Raw genomic sequence first — 26,179 nt, 5'->3', positions numbered from 1 at the left:
ATGAATTTGACATTAAGACTCTAATGGACAATGCATGCACATTGCTGTCAGCCATCAGAGATCCACTGAGGTGCTCACAAAGCCCAGTAACACAAATTTAACACAAAACTGTAGGGCGCCGCTATAGGGTTAAGCCTTGTACTGACCTGTTGGCAAAGCCACAAACAAGTCCCAGCTTAGAAGGCACAGCTCTCTTAGCATAATTAGGCTTGACCTTATGATGCTCCCTAGATCTTATCTGGGTAGCTAATGGGCTGAGGGAGATGTAGCAAGTGCTGCCAAAACAAGTGAAACTCACAAGAACAGTGTAACTCTGTTGACCACTACCTTGTTTACCTCTGGCTATATACTAAAGGCTCAGCTTGCCGTCTGGATCTCTCTCTGTGGCCTTAGCCAGGCACAGGAGATCCACCTACACCCAGCTTATTGTCTTTGTCTTTTCTACATCCTTCTCCAACCCCCGCTCAGGCTCACCAAACCCTTAGCTGTGCTGGCCCGGCACAATTTCCAGAATTGCTGGACATGTTTATATTTTATCACCCCTATGTCTTCAGCATGAACTAAAAAGAGATACTGCATAGGATGACATGTAAACTTCTGCCCCATTTATTTTCTATCAAATTGACAACATTTCTAAGACTCAACTTTTACTTGGAACACCCATGAGAAGTGAATTCAAATTCTCCAAAAAAATTGTTCCTTTGTTACTATCTCTCCTGATTAAAATTTAAGCCTGCACAACTTAATATATCTCCAATAACTGAATATGATTAAAGCAACTGGCAAACATAAAAATGAAAATATTGACCACAAAAAGTCACCTTCCAGGATTAATTTTCTAAAAAGGACTGCCCCTCTATATATAAAAAGCAATATTAACCTACCTTGTTTTCGAACATCTTCTACAGCAGCCACAAGCTCCTCCTTGAGAAACTGACTCTCCTTTGCAATTTTATCCCCTTTGTCCAAGAAATTCTCAGTTGCTTGTTCAACAGATGCAGCCAAAACATGGGCCTTCTTAGAACGACCTCTCTTCTTATTAGAGGGCCCCTTGCTATTAGTATTTACCAAAGTCGTAACCTAAAAGTTTCATTTTTAAAAATTAAACTACAGTCAGTTAAAATGAAAATAACAGACTAACATCTTTTAAAATAGCAAAAATAAATTATTCATAACATCACATTTATGACATTCCATCAAGCACTAACAAATAACACACAACTCTCTCCATGTTTAAAACATACAGTAATGATACTCTAGTATCTCAAATAATTTAGCTCTTATGTATAAGAAATATAATATCTTAATTCCTCAAATATGAATATTAGATTTTCGTTATCTTATAAATTAAAAACTGATTAGAAACAAGTTAGATATCTCTACTCTGTCATTAAGAAGTTGCAGGGGGTCAAGAGGAGTAGAATAGGGTAAGTGGGGATAAATGGTGATGAAAAGAAACTTAATTTAGGGTGGTGAACACACAATATAATATACAGATGATATAGAATTGCATACTTGAAACTTGTATAATCATATTAATCAATGTCACCCCAACAAATTCAATTTTTTTAAGAGTTCCAGAAAGAGGTCAACACTAAATTCAGTTTTAAGTGAAGATCACATTTTTCCCATTTTCAACCTGTGTAAAATGTTTTAAGATAACTTACTTCTGAAATCTTTTTACTGTTTTTTCACACAAATATCAGCAATTAATTAGTGAAGACCCTTAAGAAAGGAAGGAACAACTGCCCAAAGTAGCCTATCACAATGGTGTTTTGAGTCCAAGAACAGTAACCATCATCCTATCCTATATCCTATATAACACAGAGGTGATATGCAAATTGACCCGCACTCCATCACGCCATCACAAAATGGCTGCGCCCACAGTGGAGGCAGGGTTCCCATAATGAGCCGTAACAAGCAATCAGCAGACACCTGAGGCTGCGTGGCGCCGGGGCGGGGGACCTGAGGCTGCAACCCCGCCTCGGGGCTGAACCGGGGGACCTGAGGGTGTGCTCCCCGCCCGGCGCCAGGTCAGGGGACTTGAGCCTATGCCTCCCGCCCAGCGGGGCTTGACAGGTCCCTGAGGCTGCACCCCACCACCTGACGGGGCTTAATGGGGGAGGCGCTGGCCGGGGCTGGATCTCGTCCAATGGTGGTGGGGGTCGGCCAGGTCTGAGTCTCGAGTGATTTCAAGGTGCACGCGGGTGGGTAGGGACTTGACTCTGGGTCCCGTGGCGTGCCCCAGACTCTTGACAGGAGGAAGATTTTCATATACATTTTACTAATTTTCTTTCATCTTTGACACTTCTATTATAGAGAAAGGGCAAGTAGCAATATTAAAATATTTCCTCTAGCCCTAGCCGGTTTGGCTCAGTGGATAGAGCATCAGCCTGTGGACTGAAGGGTCCCAGGTTCGATTCCGGTCAAGGGCACTTGCCAGGTTGCGGGCTCGATCCCCAGTAGGGGGCATGCAGGAGGCAGCCGAGCCATGATTCTCTTTCATCATGGATGTTTCTATCTCTCTTTCCCCTTCTGCCTTCCTCTCTGAGATCAATAAAAATATTTTTTAAAAAAATATTTCCTCTAATTAATTTCCTTTTAATGTGCACAAATTCATGCACCGGGCCACTAGTAAATACATATAATACTAGATAATCTATAGGATGAAGATGACTGAATATTTGTTATTAGAGTAATCTGTCACACAAAAGATTTACTAAGAGTTATAGTAGATGGGCTCCAAGAAAGTAAATATACCTGAGTCTGACCACACACTCCTACATATTTTAAAAATTATATATGTGCACATGTATATGTATATATACATATAATACTAGTTTATATTTATCAGTTGAAACAGAATTTTTTAAAAAGATAGCACATGCCACTACATTTTGACTATCTACCTCTCTCTCTCACTCACACTAGTAAACTCTGCCAGAACACTAAAAGTGCATATCTAGTTGCTAACAGTTAATGAAATGCCATCCCATTATGATATTTGTATTTGTAACAAGCACCATCAACCTAAACTCAAACGCTCAAATTAAACCTTTAAACTAAATAACTTTGTTCTATGTTTGTTACTGCTATGGAACCATGTTACAATAACTATGTATGATTTTGATTTCAGATGCTTACCTGTGTAACAAGAGGCTCCAACAGTCTTTCAACTGCCAGAGTCCTGATCTCTAGACTTTTGGGGTCCCATTTGAAGTTTATGTTGCCTGTGTGAACTGCAGTCATTTCTAAAAGAGAAACAAAAAGTCAATGTCAGACAAACATCAAACGCAAACATGAAATATGTAACAAATCTCCTACATAAGGACTTTTATATCATATTTTATATCAAGGAAAGCTACGTTCACCACAAGATGGAAAAAATTCTTACTAGCCTATACATGAGGGCCCAATAACTCTTACAACCTCTTAAGATTTCGAGTTTACAAACATTAGGGGTACCATAAGAAGGTATTCCCAAACATATAGAGCTTTTCCCTTTGGGTTTCTCTGGCACCAAAGCATTTCTTTCAGTATTTCCATGCCAACTTAGAAGCAGCATGAAAAGCTAAAGTGAATGAACCCTAATACAAAAGATTCTCATTTTGAAAAACATTAATCAGTTGCCTCCTACATGCTCCCCAAACAGGGATCAAATCCAAAACCTGGGCATGTGCCCAGACTGGGAATCGAGCCCACTACCTTCTGGTGTAGGGGACAATGTTCAACCAATTTAGCCACATTGGCCAGGGCTATAGTACATTATTATCTAAAATAATACACCTCACTTCGTTTTTTGATAGATTCCTAGAGAACATCTTTTTTTTTTTTTTAATATATTTCTTTATTGATTTCAGAGAGGAAGGAAGAGGGAGAGAGAGATAGAAACATCAATGATAAGAGAATCATGGATTGGCTGCCTCCTACACGCCCTACTGGGGATCGAGCCCGCAACCCAGGCATGTGCCCTTGGCCAGAATCGAACCTGGGACTCTTCAGTCCACAGGCTGATGCTCTATCCACTGAGCCAAACTGGTTAGGGCCCTAGAGAACACCTTGTCTTACTCTATATTAAAACATAAGGTTTAAAAAGGTCTTCTGCCCTCTGCACCTGCAACTATTATCACTCATAGCCGGGAGAAATTCCAAGTCACACTTAGTCAAATATCACTGTATCAGTATTAAGATAAACTTCCATTAGACAGAGGCATTAAGACTAGAGCAAAGACTTCAACAAAAATACCAAGCAGTTAGTGTTTGCTTCTAAAAGTAATGCCTTAAAAATTAAATTTTTAAAAAGATAGGAGAGGTATATAGTTGAGGTAATCACTAATATAAACTTTCCAGACAACACACTGTTGATAGAACTTTAAAACCATAAAAGGATGCATTCTTATGACCCAAAAATTCACTTCTGGAATTTTACTCTAAATGTAATATTAAGGTGCATGTTAAAAACCTACATAGCAAATGATGTTCACAACCACACATTATTGGAAACTACCTAAATTTCAAACAGATCACTGAATAAATCACAACCAACCAATTCAGGAACCATCATAATAACTGAAATCAGGCATGAATTATTGAAGAATGCTAAACTGATTGGGTGAAAGTTTACTGAAAAACTGAATATTTACAATGTATCACGGTAACTCCGAAGAGACTACTGATTTCAAAGGGGGTAAAATATAACTTTAGAGAAACCTGGCAGAACACCTTAATCAAGTGGTCAAAATTAACATCCCTAATAATGGTACAAATTGACATCATGTACCTCCTGATAGGATGCACTCTGTGAAAGGATACATAACTTTCTGTGGTACTATCTACGAAAATAATATAACTTCAATTTCGTCATGAGGAAACATCAAACTCACAGTGAGGGACATGCTATAAAATAACTTCAAAAATGTAGTCTTCAAGATCCACCTAAGGCTGCGCTACAAGAAGGCCTATGGCGGCGAACGAGGCCTGTGCAGCCAAATATGTAACACGCAGCCCTTTCCAGAGAAAAGGCCCCAGATCCCTGGATTAGCGGTAAGCATTTTCTTGAAGGATAGATCCTTTTCAAGCCTAGAGTTCCTGTCATTGTTTCTAGAACTAGAATCCACAAAGCAGGATTAAAATGGTGGCAGAGTAGGAGGATGCTCCCAGGAACAGCTGGAATTACAACTGAAATATGGAAAGGCTGCCCAAACTGGTTTGGCTCAGTGGATAGAGCGTCGGCCTGCAGACTGAAAGGTCCCAGGTTCCATTCCGGCCAAAGGCATGTACCTTGGTTGTGGGCACATCCCTGGTGGGGGGTGTGCAGGAGGCAGCTGATCGATGTTCCTCTCTCATCCATGTTTCTAACTCTCTGTCCCTCTCTCTTCCTCTCTGTAAAAAGTCAATAAAACATATTTTTTTTAAAAAGAAATATGGAAAGGCTTCCTGAATAATCAATGGAAAACTCACAGGAGAGAACCCTGATACCCAAGGACTGAAGGTGGAGACCACACGGAGACTGGTAGGAGGGGTGGAGGCACAAAAGGGCTGGCCGAGCACCCAGACAGCAGCTGAAGTCTCGGAAAGATATTTCAGCTGTGCCACTGAGAACTCTGGGATCTAATCCTGAAGCTGAGCCCCCCCAGCAGAGAGCACCAAACTGAGGAGGGTACCCACCTATCATCTGGCTGTGAAAAGCAGTGGGGTGCTGTCTGCCAGGGAGTGGCAACTGAAAGTTTGAGCACCCTCTTAAAGGGCCAACCCACAAAAATTCCCTGTGGAGGCACCCACCTTGTGCTCTGGCAGAGGAAGGGTGAAGTGGACTAGAGCTTTGAGAGCAGAACCCAGGACTGGGGACTCGGGGGATAGAGCTCAGAAGGCAGACACCCCAAGTTTCCTGTGCTGTCATTCTTTCATACAGCGTGGAGGACATCTTTCCCACACAGACACCTGCCTTGCCTGGGGGGAAGACACACCCTATTGGAAAACACCTTGCCCTGAGACCACTTAAGAGATTAAAGTAACAAGTAGCCTCCAGGCAGGAGCAACTGCCCCACCCTGTTGAAAAAACTCTCACCACACCTGAGGATGATTTCCTGGGGGCAATTCAAGTAGAAATCCTATTAGTCTCTAAGCCAGCGGTTCTCAACTTGTGGGTTTCGACCCCTTTGGGGGTTGAACGACCCTTTCACAGGGGTCACCTAAATACATCCTGCATATCAGATATTTACATTACGATTCATAACAGTAGCAACATTACAGTTACGAAGTAGTAATGAAAATAATTTTATGGTTGGGGTCACCACAACATGAGAAACTGTATTAAAGGGTCGCAGCATTAGGAAGGTTGAGAACCACTGCTCTAGACAGAGGTGGTCTCTGGAGGCTTTGAGTCTTTGTCTGATCCAATTAGTCAGAAACTGCCTTTAACACTGTCCTGCACTAGAGATTGAGAGGTGTAGAGGATTTACCTAAAACTTAAGTCACAAACCCAGACAGACAACAAAATGAGGAAACAAAGAAACAACCCCCAAATGAAAGAACTAATGAATTGTCCAGAAGAAGAGATAAATGAAGCAGAGATTAAAAAAATATTATCTGAAACAGAGTTCAGAGTAATGATGGTAAAGATGCTCAACAGCGTGAAAAAATATATAGTAATATGAAAAAAGAACAATGTGAGATAAAGAATGACATAACACATTGGAAGAAATACACAGCAGATTAGGGCAGTGATCGGCAAACTCATTAGTCAACAGAGCCAAATATCAACAGTACAACAATTGAAATTTCTTTTGAGAGCCAAATTTTTTAAACTTAAACTATATAGTAGGTACATTGTTATTAACTTAATTAGGGTACTCCTAAGGTTTAGGAAGAGCCACACTCAAGGGGCCAAAGAGCCGCAGTTTGCCGACCACAGATTAGGGGAAGGTGAGGATCAAATCAGTGAATTAGAAGATAGAGTTGAAAATATTACTCAATTAGAGAACCGAAAACAAAAAACTACTAAAAAAACAGGAGGACAGCCTGAGAGAGCTGTGGGACAATGTGAAACATAACAATATTAGAATAAGTAGGTGTGACAGAAGAGGCAGAAAGGAAGAAAGGGATAGAGAAGGTATTTGAAGAAATGGTAGAAATGGTAGTAGGAATCCTATTAGTAGAAAACTTCCCTAACCTGGTAAAGGAAAAAGTCACACAAGTTCAGGAGGCACAGAGAACCCCAAACAAGAACAACCCAAACAGATCCACACCCAGTCACATCATAATTAAAATTAAAGACAAAGAGAGAATCTTAAAGGCAGCAAGAGAAAAGAAAACTGTTACCTACAAAGGAGTTCCCATAAGGCTGACACCTGATTTCTCATCAGAAACTCTACAAGCCAGAAGGGAATGGCATAAAGTACTCAAGGTAATGGAAAGCAAGGATCTGGGACAAGATTATTATTCAAAATAGACTGTCAAATAAAGAGCTTCCCAGACAAAAAAAAAAAGGCTAAAGGAGTTCATCACCACCAAGCCAGCATTACAAAAAATGCTAAAGGGACTGCTGTAAGGGATTGCTCAGAAGAAGAAACAGAGAGAAACCTAGCCATACAGAATTAAAATGGCTATAAATAAGTACCTCTTGATAATAACCCTAAATAAATGGGTTAAATGCTCCAATCAAAAGGTGTAGGGTACCTGAATGAATACAAAAACATGACCCAATTATATGCTGTCTACAAGAGACGCACCTCAAAACAAGACACACACAGGATGAAAGTGAAGGGATGAAAAATATTTTCCATGCAAATGGAAAAGAAAAAAAAGCTGAAGTAGCAATACTCATATCCAACAAAATAGACTTGAAAAGCATCATGCTAAGCAAAATAAGCAAGTCGGAGAAAGATAAATATCATATGATCTCACTCATTTGTGGAATATAATGAACAACATAAATTGATGAACAAAAATAGAGCCACAGGGGGGAAAATACTCTAGAATATAATAGAAGTAATCCTGTTTTTTTGCAGATTTTTAATATTTCCTACAACTTTTGTGATATCATACTATGTTAGTGCAGATTTGGTAACGTTATCATATTTTAAATCCTTTTATTCTTGAAATATTAATGTCTATTGCATTTAATATTATATGTAAGATCATTTTTCTTGAATAATTGGTGTTTATTGCATGTAACATTATATTTAAAATCGTTTTTCTTGAAATATTAAGGTTTGTTACATGTAATATTATATTTAAAATCGTTTTTCTTGAAATAAAAACTTAAAAAAAACCACTAAGCAAACAAAAAAACATGTAGTCTTCAAAATGACAAGGTAAGAAAAACAAAGATAAATTGAAAAATTCTTCCAGATTAAAGGAGGCTAAAAAGACATGATAACTAAATGCTATAATTCTGGACTCAAATTGTACTAGAAGAAAAAAATATTGAGACAATTGATAAAATTTGAAAATGGATTATGAATTAGATAATAGCATTATATCAATGTTAAATTTTCAGTTTTTTATCATTATATTGTAGTTATGTCCTTGTATCATATAATGGGCATGATGTCTGCAATGTTCATATATTGCAGAAAAAAATAATTAAATCCTATATAAAAGGCTAATATGCAAATCAACCTAACAGGGGAACCACCGGTCACTATGATGTGCACTGACCACCAGGGGAGCACCGCTCAGCCAGAAACCAGGACATCCCCTGAGGGTTCCCGGATTGCAAGAAGGCACAGGCCGGGCTGAGTGACCACCCCCCGTCCCCTGTTGAGTGCACAAATTTCATGCACTGAGCCTCTAATATAAATATATATACAGAGAGAAATGGAAAATAGGACAGAGAGTTAGATGGAGAAGGGAGTGAGAGAGGAAGGACGGGAGGGGAAGGAAAAGGAGGGAAATGGGAAAAATGGGACAGGAAGGGAGAAGGGATGGAGAGAATGAAAGGGGCAGGAGGAGAGAAGAAGGGAGGAGGAATAGAGAGGAAGGGGAAAGCGAAGAAGGTAAAAGGAGAAGGAGAACAGAGGAAGAGAAGAGAGAGATGTCTTCAAATGTGGCTAGTGTGGCTGAGGAATTGATTTTTAAATTTTATTTAATTTTAATTAATATTAAAATCTGTTTTTAAATGATGACCAGAAAAAAAGATTATAAAATGATGACTAGGACAAGACAGAAAAGCACATGTCTGTGACTAGCCCACTCTTAACAACTTTAATATAAAAATATCTGTATAGCCCTAGCTGGTTTGGCTCAGTGGATAGAGAATTGGCCTGCAGACTGAAGGGTCCCAGGTTTGATTCTGGTCATGGGCACATGCCTGGGTTACGGGCTCGATCCCCAGTAGGGGGTGTGCAGGAGGCAGCCAATTGATGATTCTCTCTCATCACTGATGTTTCTCTCTCTTTCCCTCTCTCTCTCTCCTCTCTGAAATCAATAAAATATGTTTTTAAAAAAATTTGTATATCATCTGCCATAAATGCATGCCTGAGTGACAATGAATAGCTGGACCCCATTAGATATTGCTGAAAATATCAGCACAGGTATCATTTAATATTTCACCAAGACTTATCTAAGCACCAAAAAATTCTAGAATAATTGGAGACGAAGTGCCAAAAGGAATTTGGATTTTGGATTTGCTTAATCTGGTAATACAGAATGCCAGTTTCCAGGGAATTTGTTTCATTACAAGTGGGCAAATATGCTCTCTACACTGATATGTCAGGCCTACACTTTGGTTTTTAAAGGTTATTTTTTCACTAATCTGATGAGCCCAAATCAGTAAACTTTAGAAGATGCAGTGCTCTAGATTGCTAAAGGGCTAATAACAGTTCAAGCAAATGTCATCAAATGTCACAGATAAGACATTTTAGAAAGAATGATTTATCCCATGGATTCTGCACTCCTGTATCCTAGCATTCCACAGTCACTGCATCAACTAACACAAATATAACAGAAAACTCCTCAAGGGTTGTAGGAGGGAGCCAAGAAATAAATGAAGCCAGCTGAAGTGGTCATGTGGTCACATTTGTTTTAATTCTTAAGCAAGTACAGCAAACAATTCGTGTTCCCAAAGAAATAAACTCTTCCTATTTTTTTTTCTTCTTCTTGAAATAAAAAGCCTTCTTCAAAAGCAGGAGCCCAGGGAAGGACAGTTAGCTAAACCCCAGCTTGGGTCAAAGCCCTAGGTCTGAGGACTCTGTAACTTCTGAAAACCAGCAAATCAAGCAGCGTACACACGCATTCCTATTGCTTTAGAACCGAAGCTCAGGCCCTTTTCCTACATGAGCAAAACTGAGAGCCAAACCCCCGCCAGTGTGGTGCAGTTGGTTGAGAGACATCCCATGCACCAAGAGGTTGCCGGTTCTGTTTAGCACACATGCCCAGGTTTCAGGCTCGATCTCCAATAGGGGGCATGCAGGAGGCAGCTGATCTATGTTTTTCTCTCATGATGTTCCTCTCTCTCCCTCCCACTCCTCTCTAAAAATCAATAAGCTTATTTTTTAAAAAAAATTTAAAAACTGAGAACCAAGATGAGCATTCTGGTCTGAGAAATAGGGCCTCAGGCTTAGGGAAGCTGTGGAGCAGAAGGAACGCTGTTTGGAGATACCTGGAAGGAGGAAAGGAGGAAGAAGCTGCCCAAGGTGAGCATGCAAAGAATGGGCCAGCCCCATCAGGGGAAAAGGCTTCTGATACTTAAAGAACAAGACTCCCTTAAGATTTGTACAGCCCTGGCCGGTTTTTCTCAGTGGTCAGAGCGTCAGCCTGTAAACTGAGGGTCGTGGGTTTGATTCCCAGTCAAGGGCAAGTACCTTGGTAGCAAGTTCCAGAGCCCTGGTACGGGTGCTTGCGGAAGGCAACCAATCAATCCATGTGTCTCTCTCACATCAATGTTTCTCTCTCTTTCTTTCCCCCCCTCCTCCCTCCCTTCCACTCTCCCCAGAAATCAATGGAAAAAAATATACTCAAGTGAAGATTAAAAAAAATATTTGGACAGCCTGGCCAACATGGCTCAGTGGTTAAGCATCAACCTTATGCACCAAGAAGTCGCTGGTTTGATTCCCGGTCAGGGCACATGCCCGGATTGCGGGCTCAATCTCCTGTGGGGGGCGTGCAGGAGGCAACCAATCAATGATTCTCTCTCATCACTGATATTCCCATCTCTCTCTCCCTCTCCCTTCCTCTCTGAAACCAATAAAAATATATTAAAGAAAAAAAAAGATTTGTACAGATGTTGATAATTTAAAATGTTCTCATTTTTTAAAAAGCCTGCTTTGTCTTCTCTTTTCCAAATTTTGACACTTTAGGGTAAAAAATAATTTCACTTTCTTCTTAACTCTAACCAAGGCAAAGTGTAAGCACAATAATGAATTGCCAATGACATGTGAGCCTGAGGAGACTGTTAGGAGGGCCAGGACTGATTAATCAGGAAAACTTGCCCAGCTGCCCATCAGCTCCAATCTTTATGATGTAGATCTAGGGTTAGCAAGTCGTCCAATTTTTCAAGAGATCCAGAGATTCAGGTTTTTATGTGAAATCTTCCAACTTTAACATTAGCAACTAGTTCAAAAAAATTTTACCATTGTGTGGAACAAGCAAACGTGTCTGAAAACTAGGTTTGCCCTGTTTGTCAATACTTTGCAACCACTGAACAAGATTCTCCCCTAAAATCCCTTCCATTTCTACATTCCAGAATTCCACATTCCCTTAAGTAATTAATATCTCTGAGAAGTCTCTAGCCTCCCCATAAAAATTCAACAGAGGCAGACTCCCACTAAAGGTGTTAGGCAAAGGACTCAATCATTCACTAACATCGAGAAATTTGAAATATACTGACACCTGAAAACTGGAAACCCATTCAGTGTGTTTTCAAGTCTTTCAATTACCATCATGGAAGTAGACTGCCTTGTACGGCATCTTTAATCAAAGGCCCTGCCAAGAATGATACTGAACATTATTAAACTACAGAACCAAGTTATGCTTTTGGTGACCCCAACCCTAAAAGGATTCCAAAAAGTAGTGGAGTATTTAAAATCTAATGAGAATATGTTCTCTGGAAAGAACATAGCTTCTGGTACCAGCTTTGCCATTAACTTATTATCTGATCTTGGGCAATCACTTCACCTCTCTGGGTCCTCAGTTTTCTCATCTATAAAATGAAAGGGGTTGAATTCCAAGCTCTAAACCCTTCCAGCCCTGAAATTCTAGTATTCCTTTCATTTATATTATCTCTCCATAGCCTCTATATTGTTTTATTGAGTGTAATTTTCCCCAGGTTTCGCCTGTGGTCTTCCTAGCTAGATTTTAAGTTTAAGGAGGATAACTATGCTTATGTTTCTTTATATCCCTTAAGTTGCTGGCAAATAAAGGTGTTTTATGCAGAACAGACACAGTATTGGTTTAACTGAATTAATGCAACCTGATTTTAAAATATTTACAAGCCTACCAAAGACAAAGCTCCTGCCTTAATCTTAGTCATATCTTCTGCTTCTCTACAATTAATGATATTGTTTAGAGTAGCTAAACAAATAAGTTTCAAACTCTTGGCAGTTTCTAAGTTTTCCAATTAACTTACAGAGCACTCCTTCACGAGATCTATTACAAAACCTACTAAAGCTAGCCAACCTTAATGAATTACAACAACCTTAGGTTTTTACAGGAGAAATCATGCTTAGTGGAATTAAATAAAAAGTTAAACTGTATATAGTCTTAATTACCTTATAAAGAGCAATCCCGGCTATAAAGCAAAAGTTAACTATAAATTCAGAAAGGGGCAGAGATGAAGGAGTTTGACCAGCAATCTTTATGACAGAGAAATGAAGAAGCAAGCAGAAAATAAAAGCATAGCTCCATCAGAACTAAGGAAGCTGATTGTTGGCAAACTGCCTCGTTAGTGCAAAGAGCTACACACCTACTTCAAAGACTTTAAATGTTCATTTACATTTAAAATGTACGATCTCAGACAACTCTTGTAGCAATATTTTTGCCAATATATCTCCTCAGGCAAGGGAAACAAAAGGAAAAAATAAACAAATGGGACTACATCAAACTAAAAAGCTTCTGCACAGCAAAAGAATCATCGACAAAATGAAAAGGGAATCCACTGAATGGGACAACATGTTTATCAATGATATATCTGAAAAGGGGTTAATTTCCAACATGTATAAAGAATTTGTACTACTCAACACCAGGAGACAGACAATCCAATTTAAAAACAGGCAAAGGACCTGAATAGACAAATGGCAACAGACATATGAAAAAATGCTCACGTCACTAATCATCAGAGAGATGCCAATTAAAACCACAAGATATTACCTCACATCTGCCAGGATGGCTACCATCAATAAACCAACAAACAACAGGTGCTAGCGAGGATGTGGAGAATGTGCACTGTGGATGGGAATGAAGACTGGTACAGTCGCTGTGGAAAAGAGTATGGAGTTTTCTCAAAAAATTAAATATGGAACTGCTTAACCCATCGGTTCCATTTCTGGGAATATATCTAAAGAAATCCGAAACTCTAATTCAAGAGAATATATGTACCACTAAGTGCATTGCAGCGTTACTTTTTTAAAATATATTTTATTGATTTTCTACAAAGAGGAAGGAAGAGGGAAAGAGAGTTAGAAACATCGATGAGAGAGAAACATCGATCAGCTGCCTCCTGCACACTCCCCACTGGGGATGGATGTGTCCTCAACCAACGTACATGCCCTTGACCGGAATTGAACCTGGGACCCTTGAGTCCACAGGCTGATACTCTATCCACTAAGCCAAACAGGTTAGGGCATTGCAGCGTTATTTACAATAGCCAAGATCTGGAAACAGCTCAAGTGCCCATCAGTAAATGAGTGGATAAAAAAAGATATGGTACATTTAGAAAATGGAATACTATGTGGCCATAAAAAAAGAAGGAAATCCTACCCTTTGCAACAACATGGATGGACCTGGAGATTATTCTGCTAAGTGAGATATGCCAATCAGAAAATATGCTGGAGAACCAAGATGGCGGCATAGATTAACGCCGGAGTTTGCTGCTTTGAACAACTACTTCAAAAGTGAAACCAAAAAACGGAAGGGACATCACCCAGAACCATAGGAATGCTGGCTGAGTGGAAGTCCTACAACTAGGAGGAAAGAGAAACGCACACGGACACTCAGAGGAGGCGCAGTGCTGAAGTCAAAATCTGAGGTGCGGAGTGCGCGGAGCGGGCTGGCGGCGGAGGGCGCGGTTGTTGTTTTCAATCAGGATGGAGTCGCAGACTCTGAGCACCAGATCCAGGCAAGTCTTTAGGGACCCAGACTCAAACGGGAGAAGCGGGACTGTCTGGCTTCGGTCAGAGCGAGTGCAGCTTTCTCTCCCAGCTTTGCAGCGGGTGCTGGGACTCAGAGAGGCAGAGCCCCTGGGGACAGGACTGAGAGCCACCATAACTGCTCTCTCCGGCCCACCCTGTTGATCCTGTGCGACCCGCCCTACCCAAGCCCTGCACAGAGGCATTTGCCGGATAGCCTCAGGCAAAGGCTAGATTAGCACCTCCCTAGAGGACAGAAGTTCTCTCACTGCTGACACAGCTGATTCTCATAGCCACTTGGCCTGGAGGTCAAACCCTCCCTGGAATTAGCTACAACAATCAAGATTTAACTATAAGACTGCGAACAAAGACCACTAGGGGGTGCACCAAGGAGGCATAACAAAATGCGGAGACAAAGAAACAGGACAAAATTGTCAATGGAAGATATAGAGTTCAGAACCACACTTTAAGGTCTCTCAAGAACTGTTTAGAAGCTGCCGATAAACTTAATGAGATCTACACGAAAACTAATAAGACCCTCGATCTTATATTGGGGAACCAACTAGAAATTAAGCATACACGGACTGAAATAACGAATATTATACAGACGCCCGACAGCAGACCAGAGGAGCGCAAGAATCAAGTCAATGATTTGAAATGCAAGGAAGCAAAAAACATCCAACTGGAAAAGCAAAATGAAAAAAGAATCCAAAAATGCGAGGATAGTGTAAGGAGCCTCTGGGACAGCTTCAAGCGTACCAACATCAGAATTATAGGGGTGCCAGAAGATGAGAGAGAGCAAGATATTGAAAACCTATTTGAAGAAATAATGACAGAAAACTTCCCCCACCTGGTGAAAGAAATGGACTTACAGGTCCAAGAAGCGCAGAGAACCCCAAACAAAAGGAATCCAAAGAGGACCACACCAAGACACATCATCATTAAAATGCCAAGAGCAAAAGATAAAGAGAGAATCTTAAAAACAGCAAGAGAAAGAAACTCAGTTACCTACAAGGGAATACCCATACGACTGTCAGCTGATTTCTCAACAGAAACTTTGCAGGCCAGAAGGGAGTGGCAAGAAATATTCAAAGTGATGAATACCAAGAACCTACAACCAAGATTACTTTATCCAGCAAAGCTATCATTCAGAATTGAAGGTCAGATAAAGAGCTTCACAGATAAGGAAAAGCTAAAGGAGTTCATCACCACCAAACCAGGATTATATGAAATGCTGAAAGGTATCCTTTAAGAAGAGGAAGAGGAAGAAAAAGGTAAAGATACAAATTATGAACAACAAATATGCATCTATCAACAAGTGAATCTAAGAATCAAGTGAATAAATAATCTGATGAACAGAATGAACTGTTGATTATAATAGAATCAGGGACATAGAAAGGGAATGGACTGACTATTCTTGGGGGGGGAAAGGGGTGTGGGAGATGTGGGAAGAGACTGGACAAAAATCGTGCACCTATGGATGAGGACAGTGGGTGGGGAGTGAGGGCGGAGGGTGGGGCGGGAACTGGGAGGAGGGGAGTTATGGGGGGGGAAAAAGAGGAACAAATGTAATAATCTGAACAATAAAGATTTAATTAAAAAAAAAGAAAATATGCTATATGATCTCACATGTGAACTCTAACAAAATAAACTGACACAAAATACAGAGGCATGGATAAATGGAATAGACTGACAGCTGTCAGAGGGGAGGGGGGCTTTCAGGGGCTGGATGAAAGAAGGTGAAGGGATAAACCAAAAAACATACATACATAACACAGACCACAGTATGGAAATAGCCAGAGAGAAAGATGGGGGGGGGGGGGGGAGGTGGACAAAGGAAAGAAAATGGAGATGGAAAGAGACTGCTTGGGGCAATGGACACTCGATACAGTGTATAGATGATGTTTTATTGAGTTGTATACTTAAAATCTGTTTGATTTTGCAAACCAATGTCACCCCAATAAATTCAGTTAAAACAATAAAGACAAATTGTTTAAAAAAAAATATAGCACGGGGGGGGGGATGTTGGGGGTTAATGGGGGGGATGAGGACACATTTGTATACCTTAACTAATAAAACATTTTTTTTTTAATTTAAAAAAAAATAGCACATAATCATAGTAAAATGTTTCCCATTTACTGCAGAGTGACTGAATTCAGCATTTATATGTGGTCAACCCATCATATACAAACACGTTTTATACTAGGCACTTATATGGCACATAGACGCTGTCACACTCCGTCCAGTTATACAAATCTATGAGAAAAACAACACTTGGCTAGATCTTTATTATTTTTAAAGATTATGATTATAATTATTTTTAAACATAATTATATTTAATCATAATAAAACATTTAATCACTCTCATTTTATTCTTTATTTTCTTGAGGCAATGGGACACAAAATTTATCAAAAATACTAAGCAAAAGGCAAAATGTAAACCTTTAAAAACTCAACCATTTAGCCACTCAATCACCAAATATTTGAGTGCCTTCTCCCTACAGGCACTATTCCAGATAGCACAGAACAAGGCTACAAACTCCGCCTCCATGAAAAATACAAGGTAGTAATGGCATAAATAAGACAGGTATCACTCCTAGGAAAAACATTTTTAAGAGGGCAATGGTAATGAAATTACGTAGGGTCCCTTCAAGGGCCTTTCTTTCCTGATAACATTTGGAAGTCAAGGAAGAGGCAATCAAGTGAGTATCTAGGGCAGCCGTGGGCAAACTACGGCCTGCAGGCAGAATCCAGCCAGTTTGAAATGAATAAAACTAAAAAAAAAAAAAAAAAGACCGTACCCTTTTATGTAATGATGTTTACTTTGAATTTCTATTAGTTCACACAAACACTCCATCCAATGCTTTTGTTCCGGCCCTCCAGTCCAGTTTAAGAACCCATTGTGGCCCTCGAGTCAAAAAGTTTGCCCACCCCTGATCTAGGGGGAAGAGCACTGCAGACAGAAATAACAGACAAGGCAGCATCTCCTAAAACTTAGGGAAAAAAAACAATGTGGCTAGAGCATAGAACAAGAAGAGGTGAGAGATCAAGTGGGGGGAGGGGCCCTCCAGAGTTACTGAAGTGACTATTTGCATTAAGAACTGGATTTCTATGTTATTTACTTAGCTTTCACCCCATATGATTTAGACCATTAACAATGGAAGTGTTTAACAGAAAGCTACAGTAAACTCTAACAGACAACTGATTATGGAAACACAGGAGGTCTCTGTTTCCATAAGAAACTGGACGCTTCTGTTCTGAAAAGAAAAAGATGAAATCAGCATCTGGACTGGAGGCACAAAAGAAAAAGAGAGACAAAAGGAAAGAGAGGTTGTGTTGTAGAACAATGGGACTACAAGGCAGAGAAACTTTACACAGCTGAGGAGAACCCCACAGGAAGAAGAGGACTATAATTTCCTTGGAGAGCCAGGAGAAAAGATGCCTGCACTTGACTAGAGTCTAGGAAGTTAACCAGACTGAGAAAACAAGAAAGAATTGTATTGTAGAATATATACCTTTGATAACCTGTTTTGTCATTCATGAATTGGTAAATAACTGACCAATTATCATGTCCCAGGATCCTGCTAGGTGCTAGGGACACAAAGACTAATTAGAAACCCCTACCAGATCATCACAGCAATTAATGATTAAGTACAAAAGGAACCAGGTGCCTTTACAATGGAGAAATCTGGCAGATGCCACTTAAGCAGTGTTTAAACTTAGCATCACCATCGGGGTACAACCTGCCAACAACTGCAATACCCTGAGAAAGAGTCATCTTCACATAGGTAGTATCCTGCCAAACGTGGAAACAATTAGACATTCAAATGCAGGACATCTATAAAACTAGCCTAAACTCTCCAAAAGTGTTAGTGTATTGAGGGAGGGGGGTTTAAAGGCTGAAAGTCAAAACTAAAGAAACATGACATCTAAATGCAGTATGTGATCTTTTACTGATTCCTGGATTTAAAAAAAAACAACAACTATAAAGGGCATCACTGGGACAACTGGTGGAATTTATATGAATATGGACTGTGCATGAGAGCAATACTTCTGGGAATCTTGTTAAAAGGCATATTCTGATTCAGTAGGTCTAGGGTAGGAAGAGTCTGCATTTCTCACAAGTGTCCCAGGAAAGCTGACATTGGTTCTTAGGCCACTCTTTAAAAGGAACTAAATAATGTTATTCCTAGGCATTACATACTGAAGAACTTAAGGGTGAAGTACCCTGGTATCTACAGTTTGCTTTCAAATGCCTCTGAAAAAAATGTTTATATAGAGGAATTGTGCAAATTTGAAAATGTTAATAATTGGTTAATCTACATGAATTGATAAATTAAGTGTTCATTGTATTATTCTTTCAACTTTTCTGTACATTTAAAGATTCTTTCTTTAAGTTGGGGAAAAATGCTCACAGTCTAGACAGGAAAATAGTTACAATACAACAGAAAGTATCAAGTTATAAATTGCTCCATCAGTGCACAAGAGGAGTGCCCAGGAAAGAATTCCCAACTGGCCAGCAAGTCCTCACTCAGGATCCAATGTACAGATGGAGTTAGGGGGCAGCTGTTTCAGGTTCTGCAAAGGGGCAACAACACTAGAGAACTTTGACACCTTCCAACAACCACAAATGTGAGTGAAAAAAAGATGATGAAGAGTGAGATGGCAGAGGATAAGGCTGAAAGATAAGCCAAGTAGTTAAGAGATTTGGATTTCACCTTTCTTAATTTAAAAATACTTTGGAACATTCTATTCTTATTAGTAGTCTTACTGTTTATACTAGTTACTTAAGAAATCCTGAACATCACCACCACCACCACTCAAAAATGGACACCCCCCCCCAAAAAAATGGAACAAATCCCACCTTACAGTTACCATAGTGAAGGTTAAAAGCAGCTAGCAAGTGCGTTCCTAACCATTGTGGCATTTCCCCAATCTAAATGAGTTCCCACACACAACTGCAGAGATGAGTTCCTCAAAACTCCAAAGGCCCCAAACTAAGCATCTTCTTTCCAATCTATTCCCCTTGTGGCCTTCCCCATCTTCACTGACCAAAGCTCCACCAAATCAGGGTCCCTTAGAAAGAGATTCTAGAATCCCCTCGCCCTCCTCTGTACCTCAGTAAATATCTCACTCTACTAACCCTTCCCGTTCTCAAGGCTCTGGTTTAGACTACCTAGGAGTCTTCTAACAACCCTAGTAATCTGCTTCCACAGACAAGATGAAGCCAAAACTCCTTCGAACAAACATGACCCACACTAGTCTTATCAGCCTCATCACCTGCCTCCACTCCATGAAACTCTTCTCCAGTAGCATGTGCATGCCTCCAGAGCTCTGTACAAGCAAGCCCTTTCCTCTGCTCAGAGAACCCTTCCAGACTTTTCCATCTTCCTTCAAGACTTACACAAATGTCCTCTGCTTCTGTTCACTCTTTTCTGGGTTCCCCCACAATACTTTACAAGCATCTCATTTCTATTACAGCACTTGCCACAGAGCACTATATTAGTGTGCCTATCTCCCAAGAAACGGAAAGCTCTTTGAGCACAGGGACCATGGCTTTTTTAGGCACGGTAACTTTCATCTAATAACATTTTATACCTTATTAATTGAATTGGCTCAACTATTTTAGGTTTCATCTAGCATGAAGAAAGAAATAAGAAATGTCTCTTATTATAGATTAGTAAAAATGGGTATAGATTGCTAATTTTTGACTATCAAGTGATATTACTAAGGCTAATCCCATTCGTTTGTAAACCCCTTGAGGCTATTAGCAATGGGTGACTCCCACATTAAAATCTCCCCCAACACCTGCTTTGAAATGCAGACTTACAACCTATCCTATCTAATAAAAGAGAAACATGGTAATTAGCTTACGTCCGCTACCCTTCCCATTGGCTAATCAGGGTGATATGCAAATTAACTGCCAGCCAAGATGGCGGCCGGCAGCCAGGCAGCTTGAAGCAAACATGAGGCTTGCTTGCTTCAGTGACGGAGGTCTCCAACATTCCCCGCCTGCCGCTGCCAGCCTCTGAGCTTGCAGTTTCAAACATTCTTACAAATATAGAAACTAAACAAAACCCCAGAAACCTACTTTCAGCCGGCCGGGATCTCAGAGCTGGAGTTGATACAGTGTTTCGATGATAGAACCCAAACAAACCAGATACCTGCTTTCAGCAGCAGAGGCCTCAGAGCTGGAGCCAGAGCTAAAGCTGGCCCAGAATAAAAAAAAAAAAAGAAAAAAAGGAGCAGTTGGGAGCTTCAGTCACCCGCCAGCCTGAAAACAGCCCTCAGCCCCTCACCCAGACTGGCCAGGCACCCCAGTGGGGACCTCCATCCTGAAGGATGTGTGACCAGCTGCAAACAGCCATCATCCCCTCACCCAGGCTGGCCAGGCACCCCAGTGGGGACCCCCACCCTGATCCAGGACACCCTTCAGGGCAAACCAGCCGGCCCCCACCCATGCACTAGGCCTCGATCCTATATAGTAAAAGGGTAATATGACTCCCAGCACGGGGATCAGCGTGACAGGGGGCAGCACCCAAAACCCCCTGATCGCCCGGCGGCTGTGTGTGTGACAGGGAGCGGGGCCACAACCTCCCTATCCGCCCTGCTCTGTTCGTGACAGGGGAAGGCTCCCCAACCCCCTGATCAGCCCTGCTCTGTTCCTGATAGGGGGGAGCTCCCCATCCCCCAGATCGGCCCTGCTCTGTGTGTGACAGGATGCGGCGCCCCAACCACCCCCCCCCCCCACGGGCCCTGCTCTGTGTGTGACAGGGTAGAGCCATAGCCTCCCCATAGGCCCTGCCCTGAGTGTGAGAGTGGCGGCGCCCCAACCCCCTGATCCGCCCTGCTCTGTGACAGGGGGCAGTGCCCCAACTCCCCTATCGGCCCTACTCTGTGACGGGGGGGCGGGGGCTCCTCAACCCCGATGTGCCCTGCTCTGTGCGTGACAGGGAGGAGCTCCCCAACCCCCTGACTGACCCTGCTCTGTGGATGACAGGGGGGAGCTCCTCAACCCCCAATTGGCCCTGCTCTGTGAGTGACAGACGGTGGCGCCGCAACTTCCCCATCGATCCTGCCTTGAGTGTGACAGGGGGCGGTGCCCCAACCCCCCAATCGGCCCTACCCTGAGCGTGACTAGGGTGGCATCGCAACCTCCCAATCTGCCCTGCTCTGTGCATGACAGGGGAAGGCGCCCCAACTCCCCAATCGGCCCTGCTCTGAGCCCTACCAGGGGCTGCACCTAGGGATTGGGCCTGCCCTCTGCCACCCGGGAGCAGGCCTAAGCCAGCAGGTCGTTATCTCCCGAGGGGTCCCAGACTGCAAGAGGGCACAGGCCGGTCTGAGGGACCCCCTTTTCCCCCGAGTGCACAAATTTTTGTGCACCGGGCCTCTAGTCAACACTAATAAAAGAGAAAAATGGTAATTGGCGTACGAGCTACCCTTTTCATTGGCTAATCAGGGCTATATGCAAATTAACTGCCAACTAAGATTGGCAGTTAACTGCCAACAAGATGGCGGTTAATTTGCATATGTAGGCACAATGCAGGGAGGCGAAAGGGAAAGCAGGAAGAAGCCCCCTGCCACTGACAGTGATGGGAAACCCAGGGGGGAGCTAAGAGCTGGGGGGCAGGGCAAAGGCGGCCCTGGGGCCGCCTTTGCCCTGCCCCCCAGCCATGATCGGAGAATCAGGTGCCTTTTCCGCCCTGGCCAGTGATAGCAGGAAGTAGGGGTGGAGCCAGCGATGGGAGCTGGGCATGGTCGAAGCTGGCAGTCCCAGGAGCTAGGGGTCCCTTGCCTGGGCCTAAAGCGAAGCCCACGATCGTGGGACCGCTGCAGCTGCGGGTCCCCGCTGCCCGGGCCGGACGCCTAGGCCAGAGGTGTCAGGCCTGGGCAAGGGGCCGATCCTGCGATTGGAGGGTGATGGGGGTCAACGCCTGAGGGCTCCCAGTATGTGAGAGGGGGCAGGCTGGGCTGAGGGACACTCCCCCACACACACACCCAGTGCACGAATTTCGTGCACCAGGCCCTTAGTATATATATAAAAGGCTAATATGCTAAGTGTCCCTCTACCCATTCAACCAGTCGCTATGGCGCACACTGACCACCAGGGGGCAGACGCTCAACACAGGAGCTCCAGTAACTTGGCAGCAGCAGTTCTTGGGCTTCTCGGGTGACACACCCTGAAACCAGAGAGGAGGGAGCCCAATTCCTCATGGGGCCACGTGATTCCACCTTTGGCCGTGGGTTATGTTGTTGCTGGGGCACTGTGAGCCCCGAATCTGGTTTACTGCACACTTGCGTTTGCGTGCCACACCCTGTACGACAGCAACTTTGCAGAGTGCCCTCTCCCACTCTGGGGCCCCTCGGGGATGTAGGAGAGCCGGATTTGGCCTAATCCCCACAGGCCAGGCTGAGGGACCCCCACCAGCCAGAGGGACCCCACTCACTCCACAGATGCTAGGGAAGGACTGTGGAACGTTGGCTCGAGGGCATGTCCAGCCCATCTCGCCCAGTCCGCCCCGCCGGCCACCTTCTAATTAATTTCCTTTCAATGTGCATGAATCCATGCACCTTGTCTCTAGTAAAGGTATAATATTTAATTGAACCCTTCCCATGACAGTTGAGATATAGCAAACTAAATACTTCCTTAGACCCTGACTCAATAAAGATACCCCAAAAAATCACATCTTTCACTGGTCTTAATGACCCTAAAGAAGCTTAAATTTTTCTCAAGGGTTGCCATCTTTCACTTCTTTGGATTTTTCCCCCCTTCTCCCAAGCTATCAAGCTCACATTTTACTTAGCACTTCTCTGCAAAATGACAGGTTTCTAAAGATACACTTCAAAGTCAGTCCAGAGCTTTTCTGAGAACACGATGACCTCAGGTCCAAGGAAGCAAGAAAATAACAGATGATTATAAGAAACCTTTGTCAATTTAGAGATTCCCCAGGAATAGAGTATTTTCATGAATACTGACATGTCAGTAATAACTTACCCTTTCAGCTTCTGCCTTATTCACTGCACTATCATTTTTCACAAACCATGATTAAGAGTCTGGATTAACACTGAAATATTTAACATTATGAAATATTCACTATACCATGAAAGAATAGTAACAATGCATCTTTGCTTGGAAAGAAAGCAGGTTTCGAAGCTGCACAAGGCAAAGGAACTATAACAAAAACTCCTATCCTTCATGTCACTAGCAATGGTCCACAATAAATGCATTTTCTGAGTTATGATAGCACTTTCACTTTCAAGAACAGTCTACTGTCTAACCTGGTTAATAAACCATTACAAAATTATGTAATTTGATAATTAACCAGGCTTCAAATTCACACCTTCAACTTATAATGTCAAATACTAGCAAAATAAAATAAACCATAGCAATAAAACATTTTCAAAATATAACTGATGATTTATTTATGTATAACAATATTTAATAATAAAAAATCTCAGAAAAAGAAAATGAGGGAAATCCACAGCTCAATATAATGAAATGGAATAGTCAAAACAATCCAGGAAAACTAGCCTTCAAATTATCAACTAAAGAATAAGAGTAGTTATTTAACATTAAGATTAGATGAAATTATTCATTACAAAATATTTTTTCATATGTTTTTACTGATTTTTAGATAGAAAGAGATAGAAATATCAATCGGCTGCCTCCTGCATGCCCCTTACTGGGGAATTGAACCTGAAACGCGGGCACAGGAATCGAACCAGTGACCTCTTGGTTCATGGGTCGACACTCAACTACTAAGTCACACCAGACAGGCTCATTACAAAATTTTAATGCAAACGGTAAGTTCTTTTCTCTGTAAAGCCCTCAAAGTCTTAAAAAAAAATCTCACAATTATAGTAACTTCTATAATTCCCTCTCTTCTTTTACTATAATGGGAACATGGACCAGATAACAAGACACTTTAAAAATCAAATCACACTATTCATATAATAGTTGTTCCATATGATCAAGTCTTTGTTACAAATATTTAGAATAACACTTGAAGAGTCCTTTCAAACTGTATTTACATTATGTGCATTACTCCAAACTTGCAAGCAGTGATAAAGCACAAATTAATCCAAATCAAAAAGTGGGGTTGACAGATGACAGATGAGTCCATCAGAAAGTAAAAAGAAATGCATGTTAATTTCAAGCTCCATTAGAATGGGGTTGGGGCATGCTTGCACAAGGATTAGAAATAAGTTTGACAGTTATTAAAAAAAAAAAAAACTAAAGAAGAAAATAATGAACATTTAGAGGCTCCAACAGAGAAAGGGCAATGTTGAAGTTTTATTTGAAGTGTGGTTATTTCTGCACACTTTGAACTTTCAATAATGGATAAATTTAGTATAGTGCTCTTGCAAGTGAGCAAACAGAGTGACATAGGGCAAGTCAAGCCAGACTGTCCACTTCCCCAAAATGTTCAGCCCACTAAACCCGTGGCCACAACATGGGTGTGCTGAGCACACTACCAAGTTGCACAAGCAACACCTTCCAGGTCCGCAAGCAAGCAAGCCAGCATCTGGGCAAATTTTCGGAACTAATGCTCTGAGATTCTCCCAGATGCCTGATATGTTTAACTTCTTAAAAGAAAACAGGAGGTACTAATAAAACTTAAAGCCTCCAATATGTACAATATAACCAAAATTCCTCTAAGTCTTCTAAGGGTATGGCTTCACAATCATTCATGAGGAAAATATGATTTGGACTGGGAAAGCAAAAAGGATAAACGATTTCACATCTTTCACTGTTTGTTTATTCTATACTAGAGACCCAGTGCACAAAATTTGTGCACAGGTAGGGTCCCTAGCGGTTGCTGGCTGCCGGCCGGGGCTTCCCTTCCTGCAGTTGGCCAGCTGGCCCCGGCCCCTGGTCAAGGGGACAATTTGCATATTAGGCTTTTATTATATAGCATACAAAAACTAGCAAAAATATACATTGTGAATGAATTTAATTTTTAACTGTTTATTTTTTTAAAATATATTTTATTGATTTTTTACAGAGAAGAAGGGAGAGGGATAGAGAGTTAGAAACATCAATGAGAGAAATCGATCAGCTGCCTCCTGCACGCCCCTTACGGGGGATGTGCCCGCAACCAAGGTACATGCCCTTGACCAGAATCTAACCTGGGACCCTTCAGTCCACAGGCCGACGCTCTATCCATTGAGCCAAACCGGTTCGGCTTAACTGTTTATTTTTTTCACCTCTTACATGCAGCAAAATTCACTCTGATGTACTATTCTGAGTTTTGACAAATTCACAGTTGTGCAATCACCTCCACAATCAAAATACAGAAAAGTTAAAGGGCTTTATTTTAACAGCAGCACGTACATACAACTAAACCACAGAATTTAAGTGCACAAAATATTATTAGCTTCAAACGCTAATTTGGTCCATCAACTTACTACAAAGCTACAGTAATCCGAACACTGTGGTACTGGCATAGAGAAAAACAAAACCAACAAAATAGAATGGAGCCCAGAAACAAGCATCCACATCTACTGTATAATCAAATGATATTTGACAAGGGTGTCAAGATTTTTCAATGAGGAAAGGACAGACTTTTCAACAAATGATGCTGAGAAAACTGTAAATCCAACTGGAAAAGGATGAAATTGGACCGTTATCTAATATCATATACAAATATTCATTCAAAATGGATCAAAGACCTAAATGTAGGAGCTAAAACAATAAAACTCTTAGAAGAAAACATAGGACAAAAGATTCATGACACTGGATTTGTCAATGATTTCTTAGATATGACACCAAAGAAAATAATAGGTATATTGGACTTCAAAATGAAAATGTTTGAGTATCAAAGGACATGAACAAAATGAAAAGGGAACCCAGTTAATGGAAGAAAATATTTGCAAATCATATGTGTGAC

At 41.5% G+C, this 26,179-nt stretch overlaps 1 protein-coding gene across 2 annotated transcripts in view; it reads right to left on the bottom strand.

The window, feature by feature from the left end:
• The window catches only part of CTNNA1 (catenin alpha 1), a 194,337-nt gene that overhangs the window by 151,092 nt on the left and 17,066 nt on the right, over positions 1–26,179 (bottom strand). For both annotated transcript variants that reach the window (XM_059698505.1, XM_059698504.1), the window contains exons 2-3: positions 3,145–3,251; positions 885–1,080 (exon numbers count right to left, since the gene is read on the bottom strand). In XM_059698505.1, coding sequence (XP_059554488.1) covers positions 885–1,080; positions 3,145–3,249 — 301 coding nt within the window. In that variant the 5' untranslated portion in view covers positions 3,250–3,251. The remainder of the gene's footprint in view (positions 1–884; positions 1,081–3,144; positions 3,252–26,179) is intronic.

Source organism: Myotis daubentonii, chromosome 5 (assembly GCF_963259705.1).
Source record: "Myotis daubentonii chromosome 5, mMyoDau2.1, whole genome shotgun sequence".
NCBI classification, from domain to species: Eukaryota; Metazoa; Chordata; class Mammalia; order Chiroptera; family Vespertilionidae; genus Myotis; species Myotis daubentonii.
Note: the sequence above shows the minus strand (reverse complement) of the source record. Positions and strands in the feature narration are given on the sequence as shown.